The sequence below is a fragment of the Peromyscus maniculatus genome, chromosome 7 (assembly GCF_049852395.1).
Source record: "Peromyscus maniculatus bairdii isolate BWxNUB_F1_BW_parent chromosome 7, HU_Pman_BW_mat_3.1, whole genome shotgun sequence".
Lineage (NCBI taxonomy): Eukaryota > Metazoa > Chordata > Mammalia > Rodentia > Cricetidae > Peromyscus > Peromyscus maniculatus.
This window is the reverse complement of record NC_134858.1, coordinates 18,184,285-18,199,457: the sequence shown is the minus strand read 5'-3', so window position 1 is coordinate 18,199,457 and position 15,173 is coordinate 18,184,285. Positions and strand designations below refer to the sequence as shown.

The 15,173-nt window shown below is 52.9% G+C and overlaps 1 protein-coding gene and 1 long non-coding RNA gene across 2 annotated transcripts; both read right to left on the bottom strand.

Annotated features, from left to right (window-relative positions):
* Positions 1-179: 179 nt before the first annotated feature.
* Positions 180-9,619, bottom strand: LOC143274170 (uncharacterized). The gene is made up of 5 exons (XM_076575605.1): positions 9,389-9,619; positions 9,199-9,288; positions 7,362-7,474; positions 5,810-6,045; positions 180-2,997 (listed from the first exon to the last, which is right to left on the bottom strand). Exons 1-5 carry the CDS (start codon positions 9,617-9,619, stop codon positions 2,630-2,632), a joined length of 1,038 nt encoding a protein of 345 aa, XP_076431720.1. The 3' UTR covers positions 180-2,629.
* A 359-nt stretch (positions 9,620-9,978) lies between these two features.
* Positions 9,979-15,041, bottom strand: LOC143274199 (uncharacterized). The gene is made up of 2 exons (XR_013052646.1): positions 11,873-15,041; positions 9,979-11,503 (listed from the first exon to the last, which is right to left on the bottom strand). It is a non-coding gene; the product is annotated as an uncharacterized LOC143274199 (long non-coding RNA).
* Between the last annotated feature and the right edge of the window lie 132 nt (positions 15,042-15,173).

Genomic DNA, 15,173 nt, shown 5'->3' with positions numbered 1-15,173 from the left:
GTTTAATCTTACTTCTAAGGGTGTGTGTGTGTGTGTGTGTGTGTGTGTGTGTGTGTGTGTGTGTGTGTGTGTGTGTGTGTGTGTGTCTGTCACCGTTTCTCATGGGCTGCCACACGTGGGGACATTTGGTGATTAAACTGAAAGACCCCCGAAGGCAGTCTTCCCTCTGGAGAGACCCTCGCCCAGAGATCACGCCGAGACCACGAGTCAGATGCAAACAGCAAGAGGCTTTATTCAGGAACACAGGTACCCGGGGCAACGCAGTCCCTCAAGAAGCTCAAGAGACTGGCGCGCCCAGGGGCTGGAGCGGAGGGTTTTTATAGGGTCGGGCAGCAGGAGCACGAGGAGGGCGGGTTCAAACTCAGGGCAGCTCATGGTTTACAGGGTTCTGATTGGACGATTCAAATGAGGCCGGGTTCAAACTCAGGGCAGCTCGTGGTTTTTCCCCCGAGCTTGACATGCCTGCTGTCTGGCTCCAAGTTGTTTTTCTGACCTTTAGTACCCTTTTCTGGGGCCAGGAGGCCGGCTGTAGACACCCGGCGCTTTTCAGACCTTACTTGAAATGGCGTTAGGCTAAGCTAGTATGCTGGGGTCTTTCATTCCCCCATTTTCTTATCTCAGGGAATGGAATCCTCCATTCATGGGGAAGAATAGGGATGTGGCTCCATTTCCACCTGGTTGAGTCGTTGGTATTGTTGGGTCAATACCAAGGTCTGAACAATAGAAACACGTTCCCTGATAAATTGGACAAGTCTGTTTAGGATGCAGGGCCCGAGCGTCAGAAGGAGCAATAAGATCAGAAGGGGCCCTATAAGGGTGGAGATGAGGGTGGTGAGCCAGGGGGACCTTCCGAACCATCCTTCAAACCACCCCTGCTGTTCTTTAAAGAGTTTTTGTCTCTGTTCTAGTCTCTTTCTTAACTTAGCCATGCTATCTCTCACCACCCCAGTATGATCCGCATAGAAGCAACATTCTTCTCTAAGGGCAGCACATAACCCCCCTTCCTGCAGGAAGAGGAGGTCTAATCCCCTCCGGTTCTGCAGAACTACCTCCGACAGGGAGGTGAGTGACTTTTCCAAGGCACTCACGGATTCCTCCAGTGCCTGGATATCGGTATGCATGGCAACCTGGAGTTGTCGGAATTGGTTGGTTTCCATGAGGGCAGTGGTACCTGTGCCTATTCCGGTGGCGATCCCTCCCATTGTTAATCCACCTAGTATCAGGGCCAGGGTTAGTGAGAATGGCTCTCTTTTTATACGGGGGATCCCTGTTTCATATCGGGCATAGATAGCTTCAGGTGTATGATAGACTATCCTGGGGTACAGTTCTATGAGCACACAATAATCGGCCGTGTTAGCTAGTATTGAGGGGGAGAGGCATGGTGTAAGTCCAGTGCTACAGGCCCAGTAAGTTCCGTTGGGAGCCACGAGATAATGGGGTCCTGGAACAAGTACCTGGGTGCGATTACACAGGTGTTGGTAGGTGTAGGGTACTGTCCCCAGACATAGTCCTTGTCCTGACACCTCGGAGATTGTGAGCTTATGCTGAGGTGTTGAGGCACATCCTGATGGGGGTGAAGAAGAATTGGTGAAGCTTCCGACTATGGCCACCCCCTCATAATAGGGAGGTGTGGAAACTAGGCATAACCAGCACTCCTGAGTCCGATTTGGGCTAGTAACATTGAGGGCTGAGTAAGCGCCCTCTATAAGATTCAATAGCCGGTCTCCCGTACCGGGTCTGGGTGGTTGGAGGGTGAGTGGGGTTACAGCGGCATTCGGAGCCGTGCTTGGGCGAATGGCCGAATTGGGTCGGGTGGTAGCCCTCGGGGGTGCTGGAGCAGGTAAAGAGGGGCGCTTTTGGTCAGAGAGAACCTGGTTGGGGCCTATAGAGGCGGAGGGCTCCTCAATTTTAAGTTTAATCATAAAGGTAAATCCCTGGTCCTGTCCTGTCATGAAAAATCTAAGTCCCCATGTTTTTCCTTTAATCCAATCTTGTGCCGTCCCCCTTCCTTTCTGAGTAAAGGATATGTTTAGGGGGTTGCAGGTGAAGTTTATACAGGGGCCCTCCCCCTCCCAGTATGTACTAAGCTCGCCTGGGAAACCCCAACAATGTGCTCGGGTGAGTAGGCGCCATGTGCGGCTTTCCCCTTGGGTAGTCCTTTTTACCCTAATGAGGTCCCAAGTGGATGAAGGCTTCCAATAGGTATTGCCAGTTGTTTCACATCCCCATGCTTTACAGAAGTAACTTTCATAACCCCCACATTGGCTAATCAGCTTTCTGTCCCTACCATCCCGGGAGCAGACATAGAAGGATAGTTGTGACAGGGCTGCCCTGGCTTCAGGGTGGCCACATCCGTATCTCCCGTCACTACATTTGCAAGTTCCTTTACCATCCTGACAGACGTCTGGTGCTCTGGGGTTCATGGGGTCAGTGGTAGGGATGTCCCAGTCCTCTGACCCTGCTGCTAATTGGCAGAGATCTGGATGCAAGTTAGGCCACCATGTAAAGGGGGTGTGAAAGGCGGTCGTTTGCCAGACCGTCTCCCCAGTTTGTGAGATGACCTGCCAAGTGAGCCTCTTAGCTAGGTGCGGGCTCTCTGCCGCCCTAGTCCCCTGGGGGTAGGTAGAGATTAAGAGGAGGGGGAGGAAGAGGAGCCGCGGGCCAACCTTATTTTTAAGGGGTTTCGTGTATGGCGCACTGTCCATGTTGACTTTCTGGATCCTGCTGGGTCGGGTTCCCTGGCAGCCTTCACATGAGAGGCGTGGATCCATGCAGCAATCCCGTCGACCTTGAGTGCAGTGGGGGTGGTCAGCAAGACAGTGTAGGGCCCCTTCCACCGTGATTCCAGGCTCTTGGTCTGGTGTCGTCGGACCCAAACGGAGTCCCCGATCTGGAAGGGGTGGGGCACCACCGGCTTGTCTAGCTGCTCCTGATAAGCCTTGGCCAGGGGCTTCCAGACCTCCCTCTGCACCAACTGGAGGGCTTGAAGATGTGCTTCTAAAGTAGGGGTGGTGGCAAGAGAGGAAATATCAGGATGGAGAAAGTTTACAACAGGAGGTGGGGCCCCATATATGATCTCAAAAGGGGTTAGGCCGTGTGGGCCGGGGGTATTTCGGGCTCGATAGAGAGCCAAGGGAAGTAGGAGCACCCAATCTCTAGTGCCAGTTGCAAGCGTTAATTTGGTTAGAGTCTCCTTAATTGTTCTATTAGCTCGTTCTACCTGTCCTGAGCTCTGGGGGCGGTATGCACAATGGAGTTTCCAATCAACCCCCAATAGTTTGGCCACCTTCTGACTTACCTGGGAGACGAAGGCAGGCCCGTTATCCGACCCCAATATTTGAGGCATCCCATACCTGGGGAAGAGTTCTTCCAACAGTTTCTTTGTTACCACGTTAGCCGTCTCATTCTTGGTTGGAAATGCCTCGATCCATTCAGAAAAGGTGTCCACGAAGACCAGGAGATACCGGTACCCGTAGAGTCCAGGTTTTACTTCTGTAAAGCCTATTTCCCAATGAACACCAGGACGATGGCCTCTTTGGCGGGCCCCCTTGTTTAGATGAACCTTTCCTGTGTTGACTTGAGCACAGGCTGGGCAGGTAGAAGTTACCTGCTGGAGTACCTGATCCTGGTTCAGCAGCACTGCCTAGGTGTTTTCTCTGTCTAATAAGGTCTTCATCTTGTTTTTGCTCAAATGGGTCAATGCATGGAGGAATCTCAGCATATATCGGGTATGGGAGGTTGGCATGACCATCCGGTCCCCTAGTATATATGCCTGTCCTCTTTGTTCCCAGTCCGCCCCCATTTTCTTTGCTAGCTCATGGTCTTCTGGGCTATAGGGCACGGGCTCTCTCTCAGGCTGTGGTTCTTGTATAGCCATCAACTGGCTGTTTCCTGCTGTCTGGGAAGCCACTGTTCGGGCAGTCAGATCTGCCAGCCGATTCCCTCTGGCTACCGCAGAGTCATCCTTTTGATGCCCTGGGCAGTGGACAATACTGAGTTGGAGCGGGAGGAACAGGGCCTTTAGGAGGTCTAGGATAGGTGACCTTGTCTCGGCATATTTGGGCCTTTTTGGCTGAGGCTCTATAGCCCTTCTGCCCAAGTCTGGCCAGTAAAGCTCGAGTGCCCTCCATGTACTCGGTTCGACTCCTGGCCGCCAGGAGTAGATCATCCACATACTGGAGCAGAGTCAGGGTTGGGTGTTCAACCGGAATCCGGCCAGATCTGCATGTAGGGCCTCATCAAAGAGGGTTGGGCTATTTTTGAAGCCCTGCGGGAGCCTGGTCCAGGTTGATTGTCCCGAGAGCCCTTTTTCTGGGTCCCTCCATTCAAAAGCGAATAGCAGTTGACTCTGAGGGTGCAGTTTTAAACAAAAGAAGGCATCCTTCAGGTCTAGCACAGTGTACCAGACGTGGGTCGGTGGTAGGGTGCTCAGAAGGTTATAGGGGTTAGGCACCGTGGGGTGTATGTCCTCCACCCGCTTATTGACCTCTCTCAAGTCCTGGACCGGCCTGTAGTCTCCTGTCCCCGGTTTCTTAACAGGCAAGAGAGGGGTGTTCCAAGGTGATTGGCAGGGCTTTAACACCCCTTGGTCCAGGAGCCTCCGAATATGGGGCTTGATCCCCTCATGAGCTTCCCGTGACATTGGGTATTGTCTGATTGAAACGGGAGTCATGGAGGCCTTTAGTGAGATCATCAGCGGTGGCTGATCGCGTGCCAACCCCAAGCCCCCAGTCTCTGCCCAGGCCTGAGGAAACTCTCTCAGCCAGTTCTGTAGCTCCTCAGGTGACTTCTCCGTGGGTTCTGCCTCAAATAAACGGTATTCTTCCTCTAAACTGAGGGCAAGGATTTGTAGGGGGTCTCCTTTAGGGCCTGTGACTCTTGGTCCCTTCTCATCAAAGTAGATTTGTGCCTTCAATTTGGTTAATAGGTCCCGTCCTAGCAGCAGATGGGGGCATTCAGGTATATGCAGGAAGGAGTGAGTTACTTGCCCTGATGCCAGTTGGACCTTTCTCTCGGCAGTCCAGTGATACCTCTTGTTTCCAGTTGCCCCCTGCACCAGTGCAGAATGCCGGCTAAGAGGCACTCTGGCATGGGTTAGGACTGAATGTTCGGCACCAGTATCAACCAGGAAGGTCACGGGCTGCCCCCCGATCTTGAGGGTTATCCTAGGCTCGGGGGGGGGGGGACTCCTGGCCTCGACTCCCCTAGTCCTCTAGATTAAGGAGGTCCACGGTTTTGGGCTTGGGTCGGTGGGGTCCTTGTGGCTTCTTGGGGCAGTCTCGGGCCCAGTGTCCCTTCTTCTTACAGTAAGCACATTGATCTTTATCAAGGGGTGACCTCCTTCGCTCTCCCGACCTATCTCCCTCTCTCCGCTGTCCCTGAGACACAACGGCGGCCAAAACCTTTTTCATCTCCCTATGTTGTTTCTTGTCCCTTTCCTCACGTTTCTGCCATCTCCTTTCCTCACGCTCCTCAGGAGTTTCTCTCTTATTGAACACTTTCTCTGCTTCCTTCAATAAATCTGGCAAACCTAGCGCTTGCAAACTTTCCAACTGCTGCAATTTGGTTCGGATATCTGAGCTGGACTGGTATATAAATGACAGGATGACACCTGGTGCTTGCCCTGGGTCTTCTGGATCATACGGAGTGTACATCCTATAAGCCTCCTTCAGCCTCTCTAAAAATGCACCTGGTGTTTCTTCCTTTCCCTGTATCACATTCCTTACCTGAGCCAAATTGGTAGGCCTTCTGGCGGCCGCTCGGAGACCCGCTAAGAGCAACTGGCGATAGAGACGTAGATGCTCCCTACCTTCAGGTGTATTGAAGTCCCAGTCTGGGCGGGACAAGGGAAAAGCTGCATCGATGATATTTGGGAGTTGGGTTGGCCTCCCGTCATCGCCCGGAACCTGCTTCCGGGCCTCCAGGAAAACTCTCTGCTTTTCCTCTACTGTTAAGAGGGTCTGCAGGAGCTGCTGACAGTCGTCCCAAGTCGGCCTGTGAGTCACTAGGATGGACTCAATTAGGCTGGTCAAGGCAACAGGATCCCTGGAGAAAGGGGGATTATGTTGTTTTCAATTATAAAGGTCTGAGGCAGAGAAGGGCCAATATTGTAACTGATGGTTGAGGCCTTCCCGAAGCGGGAAGGCTTTGGACTCAGTGGGGGGGCCGGCTCGGCGGCCCCTGAGGAGGCCCGCGATGGGGGACTGGACTGCTTCCTCTTCTTCCTCCGAGTCCCCAGCGAGCGGGGTCATCACGGGGGGGGGGGGGGGGCGGCCGTCTGGAAGGTCGCGGCCCGCGCCACGGCAGGAGGCGCCGCGAGCGCAGCCGCCGGGAAGGTCGCGGCCGGCGCCGCGGCAGGAGCCGCCGCGAGCGCGGCCGCCGGGGTCGCGGCCAGCGTCGTGACAGGAGGCGCGCGAGCGCAGCCGTGACAGGAGGCGCGCGCGAGCGCAGCCGCCAGGGTCGGCTGGTAGGGCGGCGGTTCATTTACCAGCAGATCTACAAGAGGAGAGTTAGGGTCAGGGGGATGGATGGGGCCTTGGAAGGCTCCCTGTGGGGAAGGACTGGGTAGAGAGAAGAAAGGGGGTTAGGAGGCGCCGAAGGTTGGGGAGTGAGAGGGGGTTGTGGGAGGAAGGGCTTGACCCAGGGGAATGGGTTTTCAACCAGGGATCTCCAAATGGTGATGTAGGGAACCTGGTCTGGATGCCCATGGGGGCTAGGGGCAAACACCTTCCTCTCAACCTGTAAAATGAGAGAGAGATTAAATGACCCTTCCCGTGGCCATCCTACATTCATCATGACCCATTTGGCCTCACAGAGGGTCATCCATCTATTTTTCTTGATGACTACACCTTCATTGCTCCCCCGGCCTTTGACGTCCGACCAATGGTCAGTAGTTAGGCTCAAGGGGGTAACGACAGTCTGTCCCATATTAATTCCTGGATGGAGAAGGATTAGACAAAGAACGCAAAACAAACCGACACCACAAACAAGAAACAGTTTCGCTGCGCGGCTCCGGTGTAAAACCGAAAGCAAAAACTCAGATGGGGACACGGAGTGTTTGAATTCTCCGTCCCCTGCCAGCACCACGTATCCTTCTGATACGGGGGTGGCCCCGAAAAACCGTGCCCCAGAGGGGACTTCCCGTGCCCCAGAAGGGGACTTTCCGTGCCCCCGAAGGGGACTTCAGAGACCCGTGGAACGTCTTCCAGGGTCGCAGTGGCGAAGTCCGAGCTCGTCAGCTCCTTCAGCCCCACTGACTCCAGACCGATTCAGGCGCGCAAACAGACAACATTCAACATTCAGATAAACCGACAACACTCTGACAGGACAGAGATGACATACACCAAGGCCGGCCGGCTTACCTCCTGACAGTGGGTCGGTGGTCCCGAGGCGGGGGGTCTCTAATCCCGGACGAGCCCCCAAATGAAAGACCCCCGAAGGCAGTCTTCCCTCTGGAGAGACCCTCGCCCAGAGATCACGCCGAGACCACGAGTCAGATGCAAACAGCAAGAGGCTTTATTCAGGAACACAGGTACCCGGGGCAACGCAGTCCCTCAAGAAGCTCAAGAGACTGGCGCGCCCAGGGGCTGGAGCGGAGGGTTTTTATAGGGTCGGGCAGCAGGAGCACGAGGAGGGCGGGTTCAAACTCAGGGCAGCTCATGGTTTACAGGGTTCTGATTGGACGATTCAAATGAGGCCGGGTTCAAACTCAGGGCAGCTCGTGGTTTTTCCCCCGAGCTTGACATGCCTGCTGTCTGGCTCCAAGTTGTTTTTCTGACCTTTAGTACCCTTTTCTGGGGCCAGGAGGCCGGCCGTAGACACCCGGCGCTTTTCAGACCTTACTTGAAATGGCGTTAGGCTAAGCTAGTATGCTGGGGTCTTTCAAAACAATCACCATGGAGACTAGGGTTGGGACACTGTGGTTAAACAGTTACCCTGGGAATCAGGGTTGGGACATTCTGTGGTCCAGCAGTCATCACCACATGAATACCTTGAGACTCTGTACTTTGAGCTGCAATCTGGTTTGACTGGTTCCAGTAACTCAAGGTCTGCACCTAAAATGGAGAAAGCTTAGGCCTTATTTTTATGATGAAGGCATTTTGGTCCCACATTTCCCCCTTCTCGTGGTCCTAAGGAGGCCCAATCTTGGGCCTCAAGTAGCTCCGAAGACTCTTCTTGCCTGGTGGTGGTGACGTGTGCTTGTAATCCCAGCTCTCGGGAAGCAGAGGCAGGCGGGTCTCCATGAGTTCGAGCCTGGTCTGCAGAGTGAGTTCCAGGACAGCCACGGCGGATACATAGAGAAACCCTGTCTCGAGAAACTAAAAAAAAAAAAAAAGACTCTTCTTCATGTGCGGTGGGGGGTTCCCAATGCTGACAGGTACATAGCCACGCTGTACCGTCAATTGCATGGTCCCCAACCTGTCTCATAAACTGTACCAGCTTAAGATACAAGGCCCGAATGTCAATAGTAATACTAAAATAATGAGGGGCCCGAGGAGACTGGAAATCAAGGTAGTGAACCAGGGGGATTTAGAATACCAAGCCTCAAACCATCCATGGTTGGCTTCTCGTTCTCTTTTTCGCTGGGCCATGCCCTCTCGGACCTTGGCTACTGAGTCTTTTACTATTCCCGAGTAGCCTGTATAGAAACAACATTCTTCACCCAATGCAGCACACGATCCTTTTTCTTTTAGGAATATTAGGTCCAAGCCTCTTCTATTCTGTAAGACAACTTCTGCGAGGGAGGTCAGGGACTCTTGGAGGTGGGTAATCTGGAACTCTAGCTTTTCTACGTCCTCATCTATAAACTCATGCAGGCTTGGGTAGCGTTGTTGTTGGATGACCAAAGTGGCAGCTCCTGTCCCCAGCCGGGCTAGACTGGCCCCCAACAGTATGCTTAAAGTGAGGGCAGTTACTGGCTCCCTTTTTGACCTATGGAGGCTGACTGGTCCAACAAGGCCTTCTAGCTCCTCCTCAGAATGGTATGTCAACCGTGGCAGAAGCCGGACCACTATACAGAAGCCCTGAGTTCTATTGGGGACTTGGACATGTGCGCAGGGTGTCAGTCCCGTAGAGCATGCCCACCAAGTGTTATCAGGAGGCCGTAGGTAGAGGTCTGGTCAGGGAGGGGTTAGGGTTTTGACAGTGAACCTGGTACTTAGCTGGAACCGTTCCTATGCAAAAGCCTTGGTCCTGTACCTGCTGGATAGTGAGTGAGGCCTTAGCTTGCCATCGGCATTCCTGGGGCTTGCTAGTCATTGTATAATTGCCCTCCACCGCAGTCCCCTCCTAAAAAGGGGGTTGTGCATCATAACAGAGCCAACACGAAACAGTTAAGTCATGTTTGGACGCGTTCAGGAGCAAGCAGGACTTTTGAAGGAGGGGGTACAGGGGACTCCTGTCCAAGGGTTCTCCCGGCAGGTAAGCGGGCTGTTCTATGGGTCCGCCAGAGCGGGGCTGTACAGGCGCAACGGTTGGACGTTTGTGTTGGACGTTTGGTGGAAGCCGGGGCAGGTCTAGTAGGACCCGGCGCTATCTGGGAGTTAAACACACGGTTGGGCCCCATCCCTGCCGTGACCGGTGTGAGGGTGCGCTTTATAGTAAAAGCGAGCCAACCCATTGTTCCGGGATACAACTGCAGTGTCCATGTTCTCCCAGTGTTCCAATCTGCCCTCTTACTGGCCTCTGTGAATTGGATAATTAGGGGGTTGCAGCACCCGCCAGGTCTGGCTCCAGCGTAAGTGGGATGGTGTTTTATGTCATAACAGTTTCCAAAGGCTGATTCCCTAAAAACCCAACCCCCAGGCTGGTTGTATCTCCTACCTGCTGTACCGTGATCAAGTCCCCCTTTGTTGGAGGAGTCCAGGATATCCATCCAGTGAATTCACATCCCCAGCTAGCACAGTAGACGTCGCCCTCCTGCACATGTTGTTGTGCCCAGATTGTGACCCCCAGAGAGACCACCAAGGACGAGCATGCCAGAATGCAAAAGCAAGGTTTATCTGTTACAAGTTGCCGACAGGGAACTCATCTCAAGCATTCACTGGCCTCAGTGCAGTGAGGCAGGGAGGAGTTACTCTTTCTTGGGGAAGTTAGTTTTTATAGGCAAAACCCATAAAATTTCTTAGAGGGGAGGGGGTTAGTACGGGTCCATCCTCAATTGGTCCAGTTTTTCCCGGGCCTGGACTTTATCTTATTTTACCTTATCTGTTTGTCCTGTCAGGAGTTTTACAACTCATCTCTGGGGTCTGGTCATGTTATCCTAGAGAGGGGCATCTCGTGGTTAATCGGTTACCATCAGACATCCTGGCTTTGTTCTTTTAAAAACACCTGACTTCACCCTCTCCAGGAAGGGGGAACTGGCTCATTTTTAAGATATCTCTTTCCTCAGCTCTTTTGGGTTTCTGGGGGAACTGTGTCTGAGTTTTTTTTTATCTCCAGTGCTGAGATTAAAGGCGTGTGTCACCATATTCCCATCCCATTTGGTTTTGAAACAGGATCTCTATAGCCCAAACTGGCCTGTGTTATGCCCAGATAGAGTCCCCAAAGAAGCCACTGGAGACTTTAGGTACAGAATGCAAAAGCAAGGTGTATTCTAAGTTTACAAGCCTCAGCAGGGAGGCTCATTCCAAAGCTCTCACACGCAGCAGGGAGGTTGGAAGGAGCCTCCCCTTTCTTTGTGAGGCTAGTTCTTAAAGGCACAGACCATATAATTCATTTTCCACAACCCACCTCCCTTTTTTAGTCTTTTGGTCGAATATCCTGACTGTGTTTTTTTTTAAGTCCCTGTAGCAGATACAGCCACCTGGGGAAAAGGGGTCTAAGTTCTTATCTACACTTAGGAATCCTGGTTTAAGCTTCTCTTTGTCTGTAGGGAATAGAGGAGGTGGGTTACTGAGGTTTCACAATGTGGCTCAGTTTTCTGGTCATGGAGTGGCCAGGGCAGACATAAAATTCCAGGGTTCTTGCTTTGGCTTCCCCTCCGGGCACCCCACATCCTCGGCTGGTTAGGAATACCTGGCCATTTGGGAGTCTCTCTTCCATATCTGAGGGGGGTCCCCAGTCTGGTCCCCCCAGATCACAAAGATCTACATATAGATTAGGGAACCAGGTATCCTGAGGGGCCACAGACAAAGTTTTGCCTGTCTCAGTGATGATGAGCCAGGCTTGGTTCCAAGGGGTGTGAGGATTGTCAGGTGGGCTGATCCCCGCGGTGGTACTGGGCAGAGTAGAAAAATCAGGTAAAAGCTGATCATTTCTCCTGACAGTAGCTTGAGCTTCAGCAGGTTGGAGAGACGTTGTGCAGCCTCCCAAGTCTCACCTTGGTACTCCTCAGGGAGCACGAAGGGGTCAGCCAATCGCGCGATTGAGTAGTGAACCCAAGCTGTGATTCCATCCACTTTTAGGGCTGTTGGGATGATCAGAATAGCCATGTAAGGTCCTTTCCACCTGGGCTCCAGGGACTTGGTGCCTCTGAACAAGGGCCCAGTCTCCCGGTTTGAACCTGTGGGAAGTAGGGGAAAAGCTGCCTGGTAAATAGCCTGGAGCTTGGGCCTGGCAGAGCCCCTGGAGTGCATCCAAGAGGTCCTGGTCCTCCAACTGTGCCACTAAATCAGTGTGAAGCCTAGGTATAATGGAAGGGGAATATCCATACAAGATTTCGAAGGGTGTTAATCCCATTTGGTAAGGGGAATTCCAAACCTGGAAAAGGGCAAAGGGGAAGAGGGTCACCCAGCCTCAGCCAGTCTCCAAGGACAATCTAGTTAAAGTCTCTTTTAGGGTCCAGTTCATCCTTTCCACTTATCCTGAGCTCTGGGGTCTATATGCATAATGTCCACTCTGTTCCCACTGCGGTGGCTATTCCCTGACTTACCTGGGAAATGAAGGCTGGACCATTACCTGATCCTATCATAACTGGAAAGCCAAACCTGGGCAGGATTTCTTCCAGTATCTTCTTAGACACCACGTTTGCAGTTTTGTGTTTAGTGGGGTACGCTTCAGTCCATCCTGAAAAATGTCTATGAAGACTAACAGATATTTATAGCCAAACTCTCCTGTTTTGATCTCAGTGAAATCCACTTCCCAGAATGTACCTGGCCGGGTGCCCCGAGGCGACTCCCGGGGGGGGGGGGTGCGTGCTGGTATTAGTCAGGCAGCAAGTGTAACAACTGGCCACAATGTCCTCTGTAATCTGGTTGCCTTCTTTAATTTTTACTGCAGAGTGTCTGAGGAGATCTTGCATCCTCCTGATTGCCATGTGGGATGCTCAATATATTTTTCAGAGCATTGTTCGTCCCAGTTCTTGGGGCAGGATGATCTTGTCATCAGCTGTCTGCCACCATCCCCCTACTAGGTGGGCCATGGGTAGGGATTTTGCCCATGCCTCATCCTTGTCCGTGTAACAGGGTTGAGAGGGAAGGTCACGGGCTTTAGGGTCCACAAACACAGGGGCTGTAGTGGTTGTCACAGCCACCTGATCTGTCAAGTTATTTCCTCGCTGAATTGGCCCCTCACCTTTCTGGGGCCCTGGGCGGTGAACAACTGCCAGTTTCTTAGGGGCCCAGAGGGCTTTCAGCAGTTCTAGAATTTCCAGCTTGTTTTTGTTTTGTTTTGTTTTGTTTTTCGAGACAGGGTTTCTCTGTGTAGCTTTGCGCCTTTCCTGGAACTCGCTTTGGAGACCAGGCTGACCTCGAACTCACAGAGATCCGCCTGCCTCTGCCTCCCGAGTGCTGGGATTAAAGGCGTGCGCCACCACCGCCCGGCCCGGCTTGTTTTTAATGGCCTCTTCTTCTGCAATCAATAGACACCTTTCCATGTATATAGCCCCATGGATATGCCCAGTGGCAAGCACAAATCTACTGTCAGGGTAGGTATTCAACTCCTGGTCCCTCCCGAGCTGGAGGGCGTCAGTCAGGGCTATCAGTTTGGCCCTTTGCGCGCCGAAGTCCCTGGTGGCAGTACGGTGGCCCATACTACACTGGTGGTTACCGCCGCTCATACCTTTGTCTGTGAACCAAGTTTCTTCCGCGTCTGGCAGCGGACATCTAGCAGATCTGGGCATATGCAGTGTGCCTGGGCCAGGATCTTGGCGCAGTCATGGAGCGGAGCTCCTAGGTCTGGGTTAGGCAGTAGGGTAGCCGGGTTGAGAGCTGTTGGAACTTGATAAGTTAGTCTGGCTGGGTTAAGAAGGAGAGCCTGGCAGTGAGTAAGCCTCGCATTGCTGATCTACGGATCCGGGGGCTGCTTAGGGACTCCTTCCAGGGCGTGCGGGCTAGCAATAATCACCTTTTGATCAAGAGTCAGCTTGTCCGCATCTTTGACTAACAGAGCTACGGCCGCAATGATTCTTAGGCATGGAGACCACCCTGCAGCCACTGGGTCCAACCTCTTTGACAGATATGGCACCAGTCTTTTCCATGGTCCCAAGGTCTGGGTGAGGACCCCTTGGGCAATGCCCCTACTCTCATCCACATAAAGATGGAAGGGTTTGTTGATGTCTGGTAGGCCAAGGGCTGGGGCCTCCAGGAGTTTCCATTTCAGTTCCTCAAATGCCCTTTGTTCCCTCTCTGTCCAGACAAATCGTTGTGTTTTTAGTAATCTCTTATAGGGGCTTGGCCAACTCGGCAAACCCAGGAATCCAGAGGAGACAGAATCCCGCCATCCCTAAAAACTCTCTCATCTGTCTGGGTGTTGTAGGAGCAGGTATTTTCAAGACTGTCTCCTTCCGGGTGTCCGACAGCCATCTTTGACCCCCCTTAAGGACATACCCTAGATACCTGACCTGTTTCTTGCAGATTTGGGCATTCTTAGCCGAAGCTCCGTACCCTAGGCGTCGTAGGGTCAGAAGCAGGTTTTCAGTCCCTTTCAGGCAGGCTGCTCTGTCGGCAGCAGCAATCAACAAGTCATCTACATATTGTTACAGACTGATTCGGGATTTGGGGTGCAGTACTCACCCAGGTCTTCATGAAGAGCTTCATCAAATATGGTTGGGGAGTTTTGGAACCCTTGGGGGAGTCTGGTCCATGTCAGCTGTCCGCTGAGCCGGATCTCTGGGTGGTGCCATTCAAAGGCGAAGTACGGTTTGCTTTGGGGGGGCCAAAGGGAGGCTAAAGAAGGCGTCTTTCAAGTCCAAACCAGAGTACCATTGCCGGTCTGGGGCAGTGAGCTCAACAGGGTACATGATTAGTCACGGTGGGGTGTACATCCACCACTCTCTTGTTCACCGCCGGTAAGACCTGGACGGGTCTGTAGTCCCCTGAGTAGGGTTTCTTGACTGGTAATAGGGCAGTGTTCCAGGCTGACTGAATCGGCCCTAGGACTCCAAAGCTCATAAGCCTCCTTATATGGGGAGTTATTTCTTTCTTTGCTTCTAGTGACCTGGGGCGTTGGCGGACTTTGACTGGGTCAGCGTCTGATTTTATTTCTCATGGACTGGGGGTCTATGTTTCGAGAGTCCCCTTCCCCATCTCTGTCCATGCCAGGGGGCATTTTTGGAGCCATGTTTGAATTTCTTTCCTGGGAGCCTCGGGTTCTAGGTGGAGCCTATATTCTCGACCAGGTTGGTTGTCGGGAATACTTGTATCGGCCTCCCTTTTTGGTCCATTCGCCGAGCGCCCTCTTCTGAGAATTGAATCTGGGCTCTTCTCATTTTAGACAGGAGGTCTCTCCCCAGCAGAGAATAGAGGCATTCTGGTATCCCCAGGAAGGAATGGGTTACTTTCCCCACGCCTAAGTCCACATGAAGTAGTCCATGAAGATGACTGGGTTCCCATGGCTCCCTACACCCAGGTTTGCTTCGAGGATAGGGGTCCAGCAGGGATGAGGAGGACTGAACTCTTGGCTCCCATGTCTACCGATAACTGAACTGGTTTCCCCTCCACCTTTAGGGTTACCCTGGGCTCAGGGAGGAGTACTGAGCCCCCCCCCCCAGTCGCTTTCTTCTTCTAGCCTGGTCGCTAGGGTTGGGACATGGACTGTCTTTTTCTTTTGGGAGCAGTTCCTGACCCAGTGCAGGCCCTCCCTGTGTGGGGTCTGCTTATGGCTTTTCCTGGATCTGGGTGTTGCCTGCCAGTGAGTCTGTCACAGAAGCTGTGTCTGGGCCTCTAAGCCTGTCATGGCAGCTGTGTGGTCAAGCTGTCCTGGGGCCCCCATACACACTAACAAAGATGAGAATG

Excerpts from the sequence above, each read along its gene's own strand:
- LOC143274170 (XM_076575605.1), bottom strand. The coding sequence starts at position 9,619 with ATGGGTTGGCTCGCTTTTACTATAAAGCGCACCCTCACACCGGTCACG. Across the intron at positions 7,475-9,198 it reads CCTCACTCACTATCCAGCAG|TCTCTGGGCGAGGGTCTCTC; the intron begins GTACAGGACCAA and ends GTCTCGGCGTGA. Across the intron at positions 6,046-7,361 it reads CACCGACCCACTGTCAGGAG|GGATCCTGTTGCCTTGACCA; the intron begins GTAAGCCGGCCG and ends CCCTTTCTCCAG.